This window comes from Rousettus aegyptiacus, unplaced genomic scaffold (genome assembly GCF_014176215.1).
Source record: "Rousettus aegyptiacus isolate mRouAeg1 unplaced genomic scaffold, mRouAeg1.p scaffold_m13_p_2, whole genome shotgun sequence".
Lineage (NCBI taxonomy): Eukaryota > Metazoa > Chordata > Mammalia > Chiroptera > Pteropodidae > Rousettus > Rousettus aegyptiacus.
This window is the reverse complement of record NW_023416295.1, coordinates 42,590,583-42,607,488: the sequence shown is the minus strand read 5'-3', so window position 1 is coordinate 42,607,488 and position 16,906 is coordinate 42,590,583. Positions and strand designations below refer to the sequence as shown.

General features: G+C 39.5%; 1 protein-coding gene across 9 annotated transcripts in view; it reads right to left on the bottom strand.

Moving 5' to 3' along the window:
• The window catches only part of TTN (titin), a 265,304-nt gene that overhangs the window by 49,994 nt on the left and 198,404 nt on the right, over positions 1–16,906 (bottom strand). For all 9 annotated transcript variants that reach the window (XM_016152571.2, XM_036235757.1, XM_036235759.1 and 6 more), the window contains 29 exons: positions 16,533–16,814; positions 16,142–16,441; positions 15,746–16,048; positions 15,345–15,653; positions 14,948–15,229; positions 14,533–14,832; positions 14,153–14,446; positions 11,096–14,062; positions 10,467–10,787; positions 10,084–10,368; positions 9,689–9,988; positions 9,075–9,377; positions 8,340–8,615; positions 7,937–8,236; positions 7,538–7,840; positions 7,041–7,340; positions 6,275–6,562; positions 5,626–5,922; positions 5,234–5,536; positions 4,827–5,132; positions 3,894–4,181; positions 3,512–3,802; positions 3,133–3,420; positions 2,378–2,965; positions 2,185–2,289; positions 1,518–1,715; positions 1,097–1,393; positions 421–1,008; positions 28–330 (listed from right to left, as the gene is read on the bottom strand). In XM_016152571.2, coding sequence (XP_016008057.2) covers positions 28–330; positions 421–1,008; positions 1,097–1,393; positions 1,518–1,715; positions 2,185–2,289; positions 2,378–2,965; positions 3,133–3,420; positions 3,512–3,802; positions 3,894–4,181; positions 4,827–5,132; positions 5,234–5,536; positions 5,626–5,922; positions 6,275–6,562; positions 7,041–7,340; positions 7,538–7,840; positions 7,937–8,236; positions 8,340–8,615; positions 9,075–9,377; positions 9,689–9,988; positions 10,084–10,368; positions 10,467–10,787; positions 11,096–14,062; positions 14,153–14,446; positions 14,533–14,832; positions 14,948–15,229; positions 15,345–15,653; positions 15,746–16,048; positions 16,142–16,441; positions 16,533–16,814 — 11,565 coding nt within the window. The remainder of the gene's footprint in view (positions 1–27; positions 331–420; positions 1,009–1,096; positions 1,394–1,517; positions 1,716–2,184; positions 2,290–2,377; positions 2,966–3,132; positions 3,421–3,511; positions 3,803–3,893; positions 4,182–4,826; positions 5,133–5,233; positions 5,537–5,625; positions 5,923–6,274; positions 6,563–7,040; positions 7,341–7,537; positions 7,841–7,936; positions 8,237–8,339; positions 8,616–9,074; positions 9,378–9,688; positions 9,989–10,083; positions 10,369–10,466; positions 10,788–11,095; positions 14,063–14,152; positions 14,447–14,532; positions 14,833–14,947; positions 15,230–15,344; positions 15,654–15,745; positions 16,049–16,141; positions 16,442–16,532; positions 16,815–16,906) is intronic.

Genomic DNA, 16,906 nt, shown 5'->3' with positions numbered 1-16,906 from the left:
GCTGTGTTGAAAAAGATAAATACTAACATGCCACATCTTTCATTAGAACAAGATTCGAAGCATCACTAGGTGGGCCAATTCCTGCTCTGTTTTCTGCACTGACACGGAATTCATAAGAGTTTCCTTCTTGCAGTCCTGTTACTTTGCATCTGAGGTCAGAAACAGGCATCTTTGTTGCTCTCACCCATCTCAAGCCTTTCTTTTCTCTCCTTTCTACATGATATCCTGTGATCTCACTGCCACCATCATCGGTTGGCCTTTTCCAACTGACAGTGGCAGTGTTCTTAGTGACATTTGATACTTCTGGTTTTCCAGGAGGGCCAGGGGGACCTGAAAAGGAAGCAAATTTATGAGAAATCCATATTTCCTAAGCTCTGCTGTAAATATTTGCATATCAATTTCCTTACGTGCTCTACATACCAAATCTGTCTACCATTTTGACAGGTGCAGACTGTACAGGTTCTCCTTTGCCATATTGATTGACAGCTGAGACCCGGAAGAGGTACTCATTTCCTTGGATAAGTTTGGTTGCCACATGCCTACAAGACTGAATATCTTCAGCAACCACTGTCCACAAGAGTCGACTAGTTTCTCTCTTCTCAAGAACATAGGACTTAATTGGTGAGCCACCATCTTCCAAGGGAGGTGTCCATGTAAGTGTTGCTTTTTCAGCAGAAACATTACTGATTTCAATGGGACCTGGGGGACCAGGTACATCGAGAACTGTTACCTTCACATGTTCCTCCTTCGTGCCAAAAGGATTGGTAGCAGTGATGGTGTATTCACCAGCATCTTTTCTAGTGGCATACTTGATAGTAAGCATGGAAGATGTTGGGGTGGAAGTTATCTGAACGACATCTGATGGTCTAATGTCTTTTCCTGCCTTGGACCAACTTGATTTTGGAAGGGGTTTGCCAAGAATGCTAATGGCACTCAAAACAATGGTATCTTCTGCTTTGACTGTTAGCCCATCTTTTATTGTGGGATCAAGGACGATGGTTGGTGCCTCTGCAAAGAAAAAAAATACATTTTAATCAGAAAAGGCAGGTGGCTTAATTTGTTCTTTTTATGTGCATAAACATAAAAATAGACCTACCGTATTCATCCTTGCAAATAATGGTTCCTGTACTTTCAGATGGAGCACTGATAGCACCTGCTGTGTTCTTTGCTCTAATTCTGAATTCATATTTTCCACCTTCAATAAGGTCAGTTACAGTAAAGGCACAATCTGGGACATTAACATGGTTGGCTTTCATCCAAGATTTAGAGGGTAGATCTCGCTTCTCCACTATGTATCCAGTCAACTTATGACCACCATCATATTTGGGTTCAGTCCAAATGAGAGTCACTGAATTCCTTGTTACATTAATAACCTCAGGTTTGCCAGGAGGATCTAAAACATAGGAGGGAAACAGTCAAATGAATACCAATGTACATAGGAGGGGAACAGTCAAATGAATACCAATGTTTTTTCATGCACAAAATGCACCAAAGTTTTCCTTTATATAATTACTTACCTATTGGATCAAGTGCCACAACTGGCTCTGATGGCAGGCTTGGCTTGCCTACTCCTGCTAAATTGATTGCCATAACTCGGAATTCATATTCAAGACCTTCAGTTAATCCTGTCACTCTGAACTCTTTCATCCTAATAGGAGTCTTGTTAGCTCTCTTCCACATAAGGCTATTTCTTTCCTTGAACTCGATATGATACCCTATAAGAGACCCAGTGATTTGTCAGTTCAGATAGAAAGCACAAATGTAGCCTGACTTTTAAATATATGTATGTTTTTGCTCAAATAATTTATATATGGAGCAAATAGTCATTCTTGCTAGTATCTACACTTTTATTACCTAGGCATAGTGCCACTTTTTCTCTTGGAATATGCATATTTATAGTACCTTCTGTTGAACAGTTTTAAGTAACAAAAATAGATATCACTAAGAAAGCCTTTCTTTATTAACTGTTACATAGGATGTTTTCAATGAAATTAAGCATTGGTTTATTTGATTAGCTTAATTAATGCTTAACGTACTGAATGCTAATGTACTGAAAGGAAATACATTATTGGATTTGTGTAGATAGTGCTTTAAATCAGGAACACGCATTCAACTTGTTTTCAGTGGTAAAGATCTAGAAGAAACATTAGCTGAAAAGCTGTAGGGTAAAAGCAAAATAAATACCTGTAATTGGAGAGCCACCTGTTTTCCTGGGGTCAGTCCAAGTTAGGGATACTGAATCATGTCTGACATCCACAATGTTAGGAGGTGGGGGAGCATCAGGCACATCTAGGAAAATACATAATGAAAAATTTATAATAGTGAACTTGTTCAAAACCACATTTTGCTTTATATTTTCTGACTTTGAGACACTTACCAAATGGATGCTTAGCAACAATTGGCTCTGATTTCAAGCCCTCTCCTACGCCATATTTATTTTCAGCACTGACCCTGAAGGTGTACTCCATACCCTCATGAAGTCTAGTTACTCTAAAGGTGGTTTTCTGGACAGCTGAGGCACATGTCACCCACTTGTTGTTTACAGAATCTCTCTTCTCTAGGATATAATTGGTGATTTCAGAACCTCCGTCATCCTTTGGAGGACCCCACTTTAAGGTTATGGCTTCTGCTGTGACTTCATCAAATTTGATTGGTCCAGTGGGGATGCCAGGCTTGCCAACAACTTTTATAGAGAGAGTTCCTTCTTTAGTGCCAGCAACGTTCTTTAGTGTGATTGTGTATTTTCCAGCATCCGATTTTTGGCAATCATATACTGCAAGAGTTGTGTTAACTGCAGATGACTCAACACTGATTCTTCTGTCTGTCACTAGAGGATCTTCCCCTTTCTTCCAGGATACTGATGGAGCTGGCTTGCCTTTTATGGGGATCTTAAGACGGAAGTTGCTGTTTTCTTTGGCCAAGTAGCACAAATCAGGTAGATCCTTTAAGTCGAGGTCAGGAGCCACTGTAAAACAGCAGAGATAAATTACTGTTATTTTTAAGACAAGGCAATTAACTTTTTCATATTGTGATAGTTTTAAAATATTTTTTATATAAACCAGTGAGTAGGGTTCAAGAGTGTACTTTTGATGAAAATAAAGGGAAAACAAAGATGCATGGCTAAAGGCTTACCAACATCATCCTTTGCCACAACAGTGATTTCGCTTGGGGTTCCCTCTCCATTTTCATTCTCAGCACTCACTCTGAAGGTATATTCCTTCCCTTCAGTCAGGTCTTTTGTGGAGTACTGTAAGTTTAATGATTTCATAACTCGTTGCCACTTGTTTTCTTCCGTCAAGAAATCAACTACATATCCGGTAATTCGACTTCCGCCATCGCTGCGTGGCTTTTTCCAGCCTATGCTACAAGATGACTTAGTTACAGACAACACTTTCAGGTCTACAACTGGTCCAGGGGTTTCTAAAAGCAAAGGAGAAATAATAAGTCTAAGCCTCAGATAACCAAGATAAGATGCCACTCAAAGTCATGGGGTAGTAGCTTGTTTGCTCACCGGAAGCTTTGACGGCATCACGTGTCTCACCAGGATCTCCAATGCCGTACTCATTTTCAGCAAACACCCTGAAGAAGTAGGATTTTCCCTCCTCCAAGTTAGATACTCTAAAGCTTGTTTTTGGACATTCAGTTGCCACTGTAGACCAGGACTTTCTCTCTGCATCACGTTTTTCTACCACATAATTTATGACAGGGCTTCCACCATCAATAATGGGAGGATCCCAGGTAATATAAGCAGAATCTTTGGATATTTCCTTAACAGTTACATTGACAGGTGGCCCAGGGGTATCTGGATAAATGGTAAATAAGAAATAAATATGTAAAAAATACATAGGACTCCATTTTTAACATCTGTACATATTTTCTTCAGATAGACTTACCCAGCACTTTCACTACGATGGTATATTCCTTTTTACCACAGCTGTTCTCCAGAGTCAAGATATATTTTCCTGCATCATATTTGTTCACGTTTTCACAGCGCAAGAAAGTGTCAAAGTCAGTTGACTTTATGTCCAGTCCAATCCTTTCTCTCAGATTGACATTTGGCTTAGACCAAGTTATCTTTGGAGGTGGACGTCCTTTTACTGGTACATATAGTCTCAGTGTAACTCCAGCACGTAATATGAGTGTCTTCCTCAAATCAGCATCAAGTTCTCCCTCAGGTGGAACTGTTTAGTTTTGGAGTAAGGAAAGTGAAAGTAATAATTTAATGGTCAAACATATCTCCAAGGTCTGAACTTAACACTCCTAAAATATGTTTCTTTTCCATAACCAATTTCTTATTCTTTAAAAAAATCCATAATATAATCCTCAAAATTTTTGTCAACTATTTTGATATTCTGTAGCAACTGTTGACCTTTCTATTTTCCAATATCTTATAGGCTGAACCAAGTTTTTCCTGGGGAAGCCATACAGAAGAAATGGTGAAAAGGGAAAGTAAGATGATGAGCTCCCAGTTCCATACTTATGAACAGGGTGCCTTAGAAGAGAAAATAAAAACCATAAGAACGATAAATAGCTCACTACTTAGTTAAAAAAATCTCTTTGTTCTCAGAATAAACTTCCTAGATTCTACATTCTTTTGAAGACATGAAGACATGAAGAGATGATATAAAAAGCTTTTCGAAACCACAAAGCACTTTGCATTCCACTTGGCCTGTTATATAATACCATAAAGTACCAACCTAGCTCTCTAAAAATGTTCTCTTAGAGTTACCAACTCTAAAGTTTGTACATAAATAAATAAATAAATAAATAAATAAATCTACGTAAGGGAGTTTCCCCATGCCCTTTTACAATATGGTGATACTTACTTAAGATGTCCTTGGGACAGTGGTTGTCTGGCACATCACTGGGGTCACTGTATCCGATCTTATTAACGGCATACACACGGAACTGATATTCTGTGTTTTCCATCAGGCCAGTAACTTCAAAGCGGGTTTTCTGTAGCTTCTCTGGTAAATTGCACCTCACCCAGTTAACAGAGTCAGCTCGTTTTACTTCAACAAGGTAACCGATGATAGGACTACCACCATCATAGGCTGGCTTGCCCCAAGATATACTCACGGAGCTACGGGTTGTATCATATACTTTAGGAAAAGCTGGTGGGCCAGGAGGATCTGAGGATAAATAATACAAGAAAATTTTCATTAAAACCACATTCCTGGTTGTTCAATGTTGATTATAACACAGGACATGGGACTCTTTCATGCGAACTTACACTGAGGGTCCCGGGCATAAGCAGCTTTGGATGCATCACTGGGTTTGCCCGGTCCGGCCTTATTTATAGCTGTAACCCGAAACTCATATTCAGTGCCTTCTTGGAGACCTGTGGCTTTTATAGTTCTTTCTATAACAGGTTTTCTGTTGACCTTAGTCCAGTTAACTGCCTGGGTTTCCCGCTTTTCAACCAAATAGCCAGTGATGGGTGAACCACCATCATCTGCTGGTGGTTTCCAGCTTACTGTCATATGATCTCTGGTTATGTTGCTAATAACAGGAGGATCACAGCGTCCCGGTGGGTCTGCAGAGATTGATTGAAAAGTTTATATCTTAATCTAAAAGGTAATATTTAAAAAAATACAATGAAAAACCACAAGAAAATACTCCTACCATATGGGTTTTTAGCAATTGCTGGTTCAGTAAAGATTGGATCACCCACTCCGTATTTATTTTCAGCACAAATTCGGAACTGATACTCGTGGCCCTCTATAAGTTTCTCTACACTGCAGCTGGTGATGGGCACAGTAGCAGAGACTTGCGCCCAGTTGGGTCTGCTCGTTTCACGTTTGTCAACAATATAATTGGTGATTTCTGAGCCTCCATCTTCAAGAGGAGGTTCCCAAGAAAGCATTGCACGATCTGAATACATTTTGTTAATTTTAACAGATGCTGGAGGACCTGGTTTATCTGAAAGAACAAGAAAGAAAAGTGAAGTAACTGACTAACACATGTGAAATGGGAGATAAGTAGAGTGGAGGTCTGGAAACCTAGGATGCAGTCTTTATGTTGTCATTAACTTCCTTGGCAGTCACTTAATTTTTCAGAAGCTTAATTTCCTCACATGTAAAATTATGTAACTGAATTATGTCCTCTTGAATGATCTTTTCAGCTCTAAAATGCTATTGTTTTGTGATGAGAATAATTTCGTGATTACAAAATATACATCAGGATATGTATCTTTCTCACATGTTATTTTGTAAATTCTATTACATCCCATTAACCAAAACAAAATGAGATCATAATTAAGCACTTTAGTTACCTAGTACTTTAAGTTTAATGGTGGCTGATTTGGAACCACTTGAGTTTTCGGCAGTAATGGTATAGTCTCCTGAGTCATTTCGCTTCACGCTGAACAGCTCCAGGGTGCACAGGTTCCGTTTCATGGCCATTTTTATGCCTTCTGCTGGTTTTAGCAGTGTGCCATCTTTCTTCCAAGAGATTGTTGGTGTTGGTTTACCAAAAACAGTAGCATCCAAGCAAACATTTGTTCCAGCTTTCACGGTAAGTAAAGATTTCATAGCCAAGCTCAGGTCTATTCTGGGTGGAACTGGAAAAAAAATAAAAAAGGATTTAATATAGGCAAAGCTATATTATATAACTATTATTAATGAAAATGGGAAGTTCACATGCTCTGTCTCTTTCAAGATGGTATTTTTTAAAGTAACGTATTCATTATAAAAGAAATACAGGTTTAATGTAGAATTCTGATAATCAAAATATTAAGTAAAAAAGTAAATATCACCTATAATTCCAATGCACTCAAATTTTCACTGTTATCATTGTGGTGCATTTCTTTGTCATCTTTCTGTGCAAGTGTATGGTTGAAATTGTATGGTCCTCACAGTTTTGTATCCTTTTAAGATTAACATGTTATGAAGATTCTCCATAACCATAATTTTTAGTGTCTGTATACAAAGTACCTATCATTTTACTTGTCCTTTACTCCATAGATTTAGGTTTGCCTTTTTATTAGGAGAAATATGAGTGCCATCCACCTTTGCTTATATTATTCAATGGAATCTTACCATTTTCTGCGATAATGGTCACTGGATCAGAAGGTTCAGAAGGCTGGCTAATGTTTATCGCGGTCTTGGCAATTGCTCTAAATTGATATTGAGCATTCTCTTCTAAGCCAGTAGCTGTATACTCTTCCTGGGGAATCTGGTGAGGGGTAGTATTGCACCGTACCCATTTATCACCAGGAAGTTTGCAAGCTTCTACAAAATAGCCAATAATTTTGCTGCCTCCATCATGCTTTGGACGAGCCCAAATAAGGGATACAGTACTCTTGGAAACATCAATAACTTCAGGCTTTCCAGGAGGATCTAAAACCAAAAGACATAGGCTCAGTATTTATCTTAATAGCAGAAGTTTTAAATTTCTGTACTTTACATTATTACCCAGAACATATTCTTAAATGGAAGTAGTAATCTTCAGAGACTCCAAGACTTAAATGTGCCCTCCTAATATTAAAAACAAACAAACGAAACCTCCCAAAAAACACAAAAATAAAAAAACTCACCAACTGGTGTTCTTGCAGTTACATATTCTGTTGGTTTGCTGGGTGGGCTGGATCCAGCTTTGTTTAAGGCATAGATTCTGAATGAATACTCAAGACCTTCTACAAGGCCAGCACAAGGATATTCAGTTGATCGGACAGGAGTATCATTAGCTTTCACCCAAAGCAAACTGTTTCTTTCTTTGCGTTCGATCAGGTATCCAGTAATGGGGCTCCCTCCATCGCTGTCTGGTCTGTCCCATGCCACAAATATGCAGTCTTTGTTGACTTTAGTGACTCGTGCATTCTTTGGTTCACTAGGAACATCTGGAGATAAAGACAAGACAAATGTCTGTTTCTACCTTAAGCAACAGACTAGAAAGAAAACATATACATATTTTTTTCTTTCTGAAAGAAACATACCAAATGGGAACTTAGCCAGCATCTTTGGAGATGTGAGAGGCTCTGAAATGCCAAATCGATTTTCAGCACGGACCCGGAAGATATATTCCTGGCCTGGAATCAGTTTTCCAATTCTGCAGGAAGTTTTTGTCACTGAAGCTAGAGCTGTCACCCAATCACCTCGGCTTACATCACACTTCTCCACTATGTAATTGGTGATGTTACTGCCTCCATCCTCCAGAGGGATGTGCCATGACAGGGAGCAAGCATCGGCGTCTATGTCAGAAATGTCAAACGGAGGCTGAGGGGGTCCAGGAGCATCTGCACGAACCAACAGGAAAGAAACATAAGAAGAGGGATTTGATGGGAAAAAATATTTCTGATCTTTATAATTAGATGGCGATTTGTCTAATGTGTAACCTACCCATGACGATAACTTTGATTTTCTGAGTATCTGTCCCAGAACTGTTTTCCGCAGTGAGGCTATAGTAACCACTATCTTTCCTAGTAACATCTTTTATGATCAGAATTGAAGAACTGTCTGCTTTGTGCACTGCCAGGTGGCTAGATGTGACAACTTCATCTTCTCCTTTTTTCCATTTACAGATTGGGTGAGGCTTTCCATACACATGGGCTTCGATTCGTAGTTTCTTGCCAGCTTTAATAGTAATTTGCTCTGGCATAAGGATCTTTGGTGGCACTAAAAGGAAAATGAAAATACATTAATTTTGTGGGGAGTGTGATTTCCTCTGGTAGGGAACAATACCAATGTTTTTCAAATCGTGAGTTGCAACCCATTGGTGAGTTCAAATTAACATTTGCATTACAACTAGTATTTTTTAAAATAAAAGAATGAGATTGAATGAAATAGAAAATATAAGTCCAGCATACAGAATAAAGATAGATGTTGCTTCAAGAAACGTTTTTTAGTTATATAAAAATATATAATTATGTGTACTATGTTATGTATATATATATACTGTGTCATGAGTTAATGTTTATTTACTCTGTGTTGTGGGTCCAAATGTTTCAAAACTACTGCTCTCTACATTATTCAAGTATTTCTGGAAATAGATTTCTCAGAAAGAAATGTCTACACGTTGAAAGCAAATTCTATAAAAGCTTATCACATGATAAAAATGAGACAATGATGACTTACAGAGCTGTTCTTTGGCCTCATACACTCCTTCGGCTTCTCTTGGCAAACTGACTCCAACAGCATTTCTGGCCGCTACTCTAAATTTGTATTTCTTTCCTTCCTTTAGGCCAGTGACAATAAGGCTGAGATCTTTTACCACTGAGTACTCTGTCCAGCGATCTGCAGGCTGCTCTTCCTCTCTGTAACTAATGATGTAGCCATCAATTTTAGCACCTCCGTCACGCAGGGGAGGTAACCAGGCTAGTGTAGCACTGTTCTTTGTCATTTCAGTAACTTCTAGTTTCCTTGGGGGATCTGGCTCACCTAGAAGAAAAACACGATTTAGAAAACTGTCCAGGTAACCTAATCAAACCCATTTGTTAATATACTTAAGTGTTTTAGTATGCCACTTGCTTCAAAGTATATGGAAACTGCCATTCGATATGTTGCAAGTAAAAAGTACAAGATAAGGCTGATCAAAAAAAGTCTTTAAGGAGTGAGATAGATATTTATTTGCACTGTTTGGGTTTCTACAAATAAAAGCCCTTTCAGTAGTGGATTAAAATGTTTTGGTATCTTGACCTTGCGAAAACAGAGGGCTGGAATTAAAAGGAGGAAGAAAGGCTGTTACTTACTCAGAGGATCTGATGCAAGCACTGGTTTGGGGACATCTGTTGGAACGCCGGGACCATACTCATTGACAGCAGTTACTCTGAAATAATACTCATTCCCAGGGACAAGATTGGTGACTTGGAAGCTCGTTTTCTTAACTTCTGGGTTAACTGTTGACCACGTCTTTCTCTCTGCCTCACGTTTCTCCACAATATAATGTGTCACTTGACTCCCACCATCATTCTCAGGAGGGGCCCAGGAAATGTGGCATGATGTTTTAGTGACATCCGAAGCTTTTAAATCAGATACAGGTCCAGGAGTGTCTGTAAAGTACCACAAAATCAGATACACATCTCCTCAGCCTCCTTATTAATTAACACATTTTTGAAGGGGAGGAAGAAGCTTGTTAGTAACCCACCTAAAACTCTGACATTCACAAACACGGCTTTCTCTCCAGCTGGGTTCACAAGTGTCAAAGAATATTTTCCTGAGTCATCACGAGTAGAATTGGGGATGACAAGGAAGGCCATAGTATCAACCAGATCGACTTGTCCTTTTCTGACCACATTATCAATACCCACTCTTCGCCAGGTGACTTTAGGGGCTGGTCGCCCTCTCACTATGGCAAATAGTCGAATGGGGCATCCTGCTCTCACTGTGACCAGTTTTCTCATGCTGGCATCTAAATCAATCTCCGGAGGCTCTGTAAATGCATGAAAACCATTAGCTGACATTTTAGAATGTGGGGAAATCATATGAGAAGTATGAATGAATGAATGAAATGATAAAATAAGTCCTCACCTAGGATTTCTTTAGGTTTAATAGCATCCTTTAGTTCTGCAGGGCGCCCGATGCCAACTTGGTTTTGGGCACACACCCTGAACTCATATTCCTGGTTTTCGTCCAAGCTGGTCACAGTGAATTCCATGCGAACAAGTTGTGCTGCAGCATTGCACCTTTTCCAGCCTTCATCAGGTGATGTATCTGGTTTCTTTGGTCTCATTTCCACAACATATCCAATTATTGGTGAACCACCATCATACACTGGTTTTCCCCATCCAAGAGTTATAGAACTTTTGGTTGTATCAACCACTTTGAGATTGGTTGGTGGACCAGGTGGTTCTAAAAATAAGTTATGTAAGAATAAATTTACACATGGTTAATAACTTCTAGTGATACGCTAATGTGTAATTTTATATGGTCCATTCTCAATCAAAGATATAGTGTTCAACTTTCAATTACTGAGTCTTCCTTATTTTCTCTCATAAAATTAGGATCTACCATTGTTTATACATTTTAGGTGATCGGTTAAAAGATCTACTTTGTAAAATATTGGCTAAAGATTTGATGTTACGGATTTAACTCATCTAACAACTCTGTGCTTGAGATTAAGACCTGGTGTAATATCAGAAAAAGTAAAAACATCATACCTATGGGGTCTTTTGCCACCACTGGTCTTGATGGCAAAGATGGTTCTCCAATTCCAACTTCATTTTCTGCCTTGACACGGAACTGATATTCATGTCCTGGGAAGAGGTTCTGTACTTTCAAACGTCTCTCAGGGATTGCACTCTTGTTAACAGGGACCCATCGTATTGAATGTTTTTCCTTCTTCTCCAAAAAGTATCCTGTGATGGACTTTCCACCATCATATTCAGGTGGATTCCAAACCACAGTCATCTCTTCTTTGCTTACTTTAGTGACATCTGGGGGGTCAGGGCGACCAGGTCTATCAAATTTGGTTTTTGCAATGACTGGTTTGCTTTCTGTGGGAGGCCCTGTGCCTATTTTATTTTCTGCACGGACTCTGAAAATATATTCATTTCCTTCTATGAGACGTGTTACTGTGGTACCAGGCGTTAAGACATTAGCAGAATAGGTAGACCAAACCATTCGCTTGCTCTCACATTTTTCTAGAATATAATTTTGGATTTCACAGCCGCCATCATCTTCTGGTGGATCCCAGCGAATAGTACACCTATCACTGGACACATCAGAAATTTTCAGATTTCTTACAGGGCCAGGCTTATCTAAAACATTGACAGTGGCATAGGCCACAAAACTGCCAGCTGTATTAGTTGCTGTAATTACATATTTACCACCATCACTTCGCTTTGCTTTAGTAAGAGAAAATTTAGATGAATCAGCACTGGTATCAATCTTGACCCTTGGTGATCTTGTTAAATCTGTAGCGTCTTTGTCCTTGGTCCATGAAACTTCTGGAAATGGTTTGCCTCTAACACCTGCCTCAAGTCTAATGGTCTCCCCTGCCTTGACAGTTAGCACACCACTTAATTTCAGATCAAGTACTGGTTTCTGTAAATCTTCTTTCACAACAACTTCCTCTGTCTTTACCCAGTCACTTTCTCCACCTTCATTCTTTGTTTGTACTCTGAACTCATAAATCTGGTTTTCAACACATTTGTCAACCATGTAGTGTGTTTCCTTAATGCTTCCTTTATGTACTCTTTCCCAGTCAGCAGAACCCTTCAGCCTCCTTTCAACATGATATGATAGATTTGGGCTGCCACCATCATAATCAGGCCGCCGCCATTTTAGGTAGACAAATGTCTTTCCTTTATCTGCAATATGGAGGTTTTCAGGCTCACCTGGTCTATCAATAGGGTTAATAGCCAGAATTGGAGTTTTTGTTTCAATGGTTGGCCCAACACCTACTTTATTCTCTGCACAGACTCGGAAATAGTATTCATCATTGGCTAACAGGTTGGCCTTGATTAATCGCCTAGTGACATTTGAAGCAACAATCGACCAGCCTTTCTGGTTTGGTTTGCGATATTCCACTATGAAATTTGTTATCTCTGAGCCACCGTTATCTAGTGGGTTTTCCCAAGCAATTGTACAATTCTCTTTGGTTACATTGCTAACCTTTAAGTTCTGGCAAGGCCCAGGTCTGTCAAGGACGTTAACTATAGCGGAACCTTGGGCATGTCCACAGCTGTTCTTAGCTGAGATGATATACTTGCCATGATCAGCTCTAATTGCTTCTTTAATTTGTAACTCCACACGAGGTAGATCACGAATTATGTCAACTCGCTTTTCTTGGACCAATACTTTGCCTTCTTTAGACCAAGTTATGTCTGGTTCGGGTCTGCCTTTGACTCGGGCAAGAATGCGGATAGTTTGCCCCACTCTAACGGTAATAACATCACGACAAGTAACATCAAGTTCTACTTCTGGAGGATGAAGTATGTCTTTTGCAATCACAGATTCTGCTAGCTCTCTTGGCTCTCCCTCTCCCACAATATTAGCTGCCTTTATACGGAATCTGTACTCATTTCCTTCAATTAGTCCAGGTACCCTGAAAGCACATTGCCTAATGAGTTCATCTTTGTTAATCCTGTTCCACTGGGCTGTACCAGCTTTCTGACATTCCACTACATAGCCTAGAATGGGGCTACCACCATCACTGAGAGGCTTTGTCCACACCAAGTCAGCTGATTCTTTGGTCTTGTCTTTCAGTTTAGGATTAATAGGTGGTCCAGGTGGCTTGATGGGCCGGCATGCTTTTATTGGGTCAGAACTTGGGGATGGATTGCTTAGTCCTGCAAGATTTTCAGCAAAAACTCTAAACTCATATGTATTTCCTTCATAGAGTCCAGTCACTCTAAACTTCAGGTCAGCTATAGGTGTTTTGTTGACCCTCACCCATTTGCCAGTTATTTCTCGACGTTCTACATAGTAACCAGTTATTGGACTGCCACCATCAGATTTTGGCAGAGTCCAGGACACTGTTGCGGCATTTTCAGTGATGTCAGTTACCACTGGTTTACCAGGAGGAGACGGAGGATTAAATTTATGCTTAGCAACAGTAGGTATGGAGTCAAGGGGAGGGCCAACACCCATCTTATTCTCTGCTCTTACTCGGAAAACATATTCACAACCCTTTTGCAGATGTGGGACCTTCAGCTTCATCTTAATGCTTCCTGAAGAGACAACACCCCATGTATCTTTCCTTGTATCTTGTTTCTCAACAATATAATTTATCACAGGGCTTCCTCCATCGTCTTTAGGTGGCTTCCATGAGATAGTCATATGTTCAGGGGTAACATCCAGAATATCAATAGGACCTGTTGGTGGACCGGGAACATCAAGAACAGTAAGATGTACAGCTACTGTTCTGCTGCCAGCTGCATTGGAAACTGTGATCTGATATTCCCCAGTGTCTCTCCTTAAGCAGTTCTTAATAGTAAGTACTGATGAGAAGTTGTCAGTTTCAACTGTGTAGTGTTCATCTGTTTTAATCTCACTCCCATCGGTTGTCCACTTTGCAGTAGGAACAGGTACACCTCTTATAATGGCAGGGAATCTGACTGTAGTTCCAGCTTTTACCACAAGGCCTTCAATTAACTTCACATCCAGCTCCACAGATGGAGGCACTAGAAGTAAACATTAGGAAATTAGATTTTTTTTAATGATATGAATAATTTAAAAAAGAAATAACATGATAATGACAATCTAAAAATTACCTAGTTTTTCTTGACACTCTATTGGGATTGTTGTGTCAGGGAGACCAAGACCCACAATATTTTCGGCTCTTACACGGAATATATAGGTCTTTCCTTGTTGTAGTCCAGTAACAGTACACTCTAAGTCTGTCACAGTCTTGAATTTAATCCAGTCTTCAGTGCCTTCTTCTTTATATTCCACCAAATATCCAGTAATTGGAGAGCCACCATCACGATCTGGCTTATTCCAAACAAGGGAGACTTCAGTCTTGTCAACATCTACATGGTGTAGATCCTTGGGTGGCCCGGGGGGATCTTTTTTAAAAAAGAAGTTATGGTCAATAAATACTATTCTCAAAGACAGTCAAACAATACTTTTATATCCAGAAAAGGCAACTTACGTAGAGGATCCACAGCCTTGATGGGTTTAGGTGTTTCAACAAAAGGACCACGTCCATACTGGTTCTCAGCAGCTACTCGGAAGAGATACTGATTACCTTCATTAAGATGTTTAGCCCAGTGGCTCTTTTTCTTTGATGTAGTTGAAAGAGGCGACCACTGGGCACTGGCAACATCTCTCCTCTCAACTACATAATTTGTAACAACAGAACCACCATCATCCAGTGGTTCCTTCCAAGTAAGGTAACAAGAATCTTTCCTAATTTCACTGACTTCCAGATCTCGAGGTGGCCCAGGCTTATCTGAAAAGTGTTATACAATGCAGTTATGTAGGTGAATTAATTTCGGTAAGAGCTCAAATGTATCATAATTTACTTTTAATTTGTTATTACATTCAAAACATGTTAAAATTCTTACCTAATACAAGCACTTTTACTGAGACAGTTTTTGAACCAGCTGGATTCTCCACTGTTAAGGAATAAATTCCACCATCTTCATGGGCAGCATTACGAATTTCAAGCTTGCTACCAACTGGAGTAACATCAATTCTTGCTTTAGTTGGAGCCTCTCTGTCTTCTTTTTTCCAAGTTACTTTTGGGAATGGCACTCCTTTGATGATGGCGCTAAGTCTTAGAGTATCACCAACCTTTATGTGCTGTTCTCTTGCCATGTTGGCATCAAGAATCAACTCAGGGGGTTCTAGAATAAAGAGAACAATACTTTCGGATTTGACTTGCTAACGTGTTTTACAAATAAGTATATATAATGAAATGGCTATCTTCCTTGCAAATGTAGCTGAGAACATTTTACTCACCAAGTCTGTCTTTTACTAGCACTGGCTCAGGAACATGAGCTGGATCTGATTCACCAGCTTCATTGACTGCTATTACTCTGAATTTATAGGTTTGACCATCCCGAAGACCAGTAACTTTATATTTAGTTTCAGGACATGACTCAGGAGTGTGATTGGCTCTTCTCCACTCTTCATCTCCGACTTTCTGGTACTCAACAATATAACCCAGGATCTTGCTCCCACCATCGTGCCGTGGTGGCTGCCAAGTTAGGTCCACTGAATTACATGTTGTATCTATTGCTTCGGGATTAACAGGTGGACTTGGTTTAGCTACATAATAAAAGAGGGAAAAAAAGGAGTTAGACTATACCCCTCCAAAAGTTGGATAATATGAAAACTAAATGAATGCTTCAATACTATACCAATTGGATCTTTAGCGAAGACTGGTTTTGATGGTGGGCTTGGATCTCCAATACCAATTTCATTTTCTGCAGATACCCGGAATTCATACTGACATCCTTCTAGAAGATCAGGAACCCTAAATTTAGTGTATGGATGGATTGGATCTTTGGTCACTCTAGCCCATCGTTTAGACATAGTTTCCCTCTTTTCTAGGATGTAGTTTGTGATGGGCTTTCCTCCATCATTTGGCTTATTCCAGGTTACTAATGCAGAGTCTTTGGTAACTTCTGTAACAATTGGCTGCTCAGGTGCATCAGGAACCCCTATAACAAACATTAGCAAAATGTGTCAGAAATTTAATTTTTTATATTAATGATATCAAACCTTGACTCACTAAAATGAAATGTAATACATACTAAAACGATCTCTGGCTTTCATAGAATCAGACACCAGAGGATCACTTATTCCATACAGATTTTCAGCATGGATCCGGAAAATATAATCCTTTCCTTCAAGCAGTTTAGTAACTTTGCATGTTGTTTTCGCACTTGCAGATGTCACAGGCATCCAAACGTCTTTGCCCACCTCCTTCTTCTCAATAATATAATTGGTAATTTCACTGCCTCCATCATCTAAAGGTGGCTTCCAAGAGATAACCATGTGATCTTTGGTCACTTCATCAAAATTAACTGGTCCTACTGGTGGTCCAGGACGATCTGTAGAAAAAAAATCATAACAAAAAAAGTTACTGCCACTTCTGTTTTGGAAAGAATAGAATAGTTATTCTTCTTGTTAAATAATACTTACCAACAACATTAACTTGACAGAAACCTTTCCTAGAGCCTGTGCTATTCTCCACAACCACAGAGTATTTGCCAGAGTCTGAACGTTTGGCTTTGATCTTCTCTAGAGTAAGTGTTGTCGGAGTGGTCTTTATATGGGTGCGATCATCTTCTAGTACATCAGCTTCATCTTTGAACCAAGTAACCTTAGGCTTTGGTTTGCCTGAGTAACGGCCCGTGAGGGCAAAAGCTTCACCAACTCGAACTGTGAGCTTATCTCTGAAGTCAAGGTCAAGTGTTGGAGGAGCTAAAATTTATAATTATAAAGGCAAGTCAGTTTTACTAATGTTTTATGATAAATCCATAAATATATAAATTTGACGGTATAACCTGCATTAG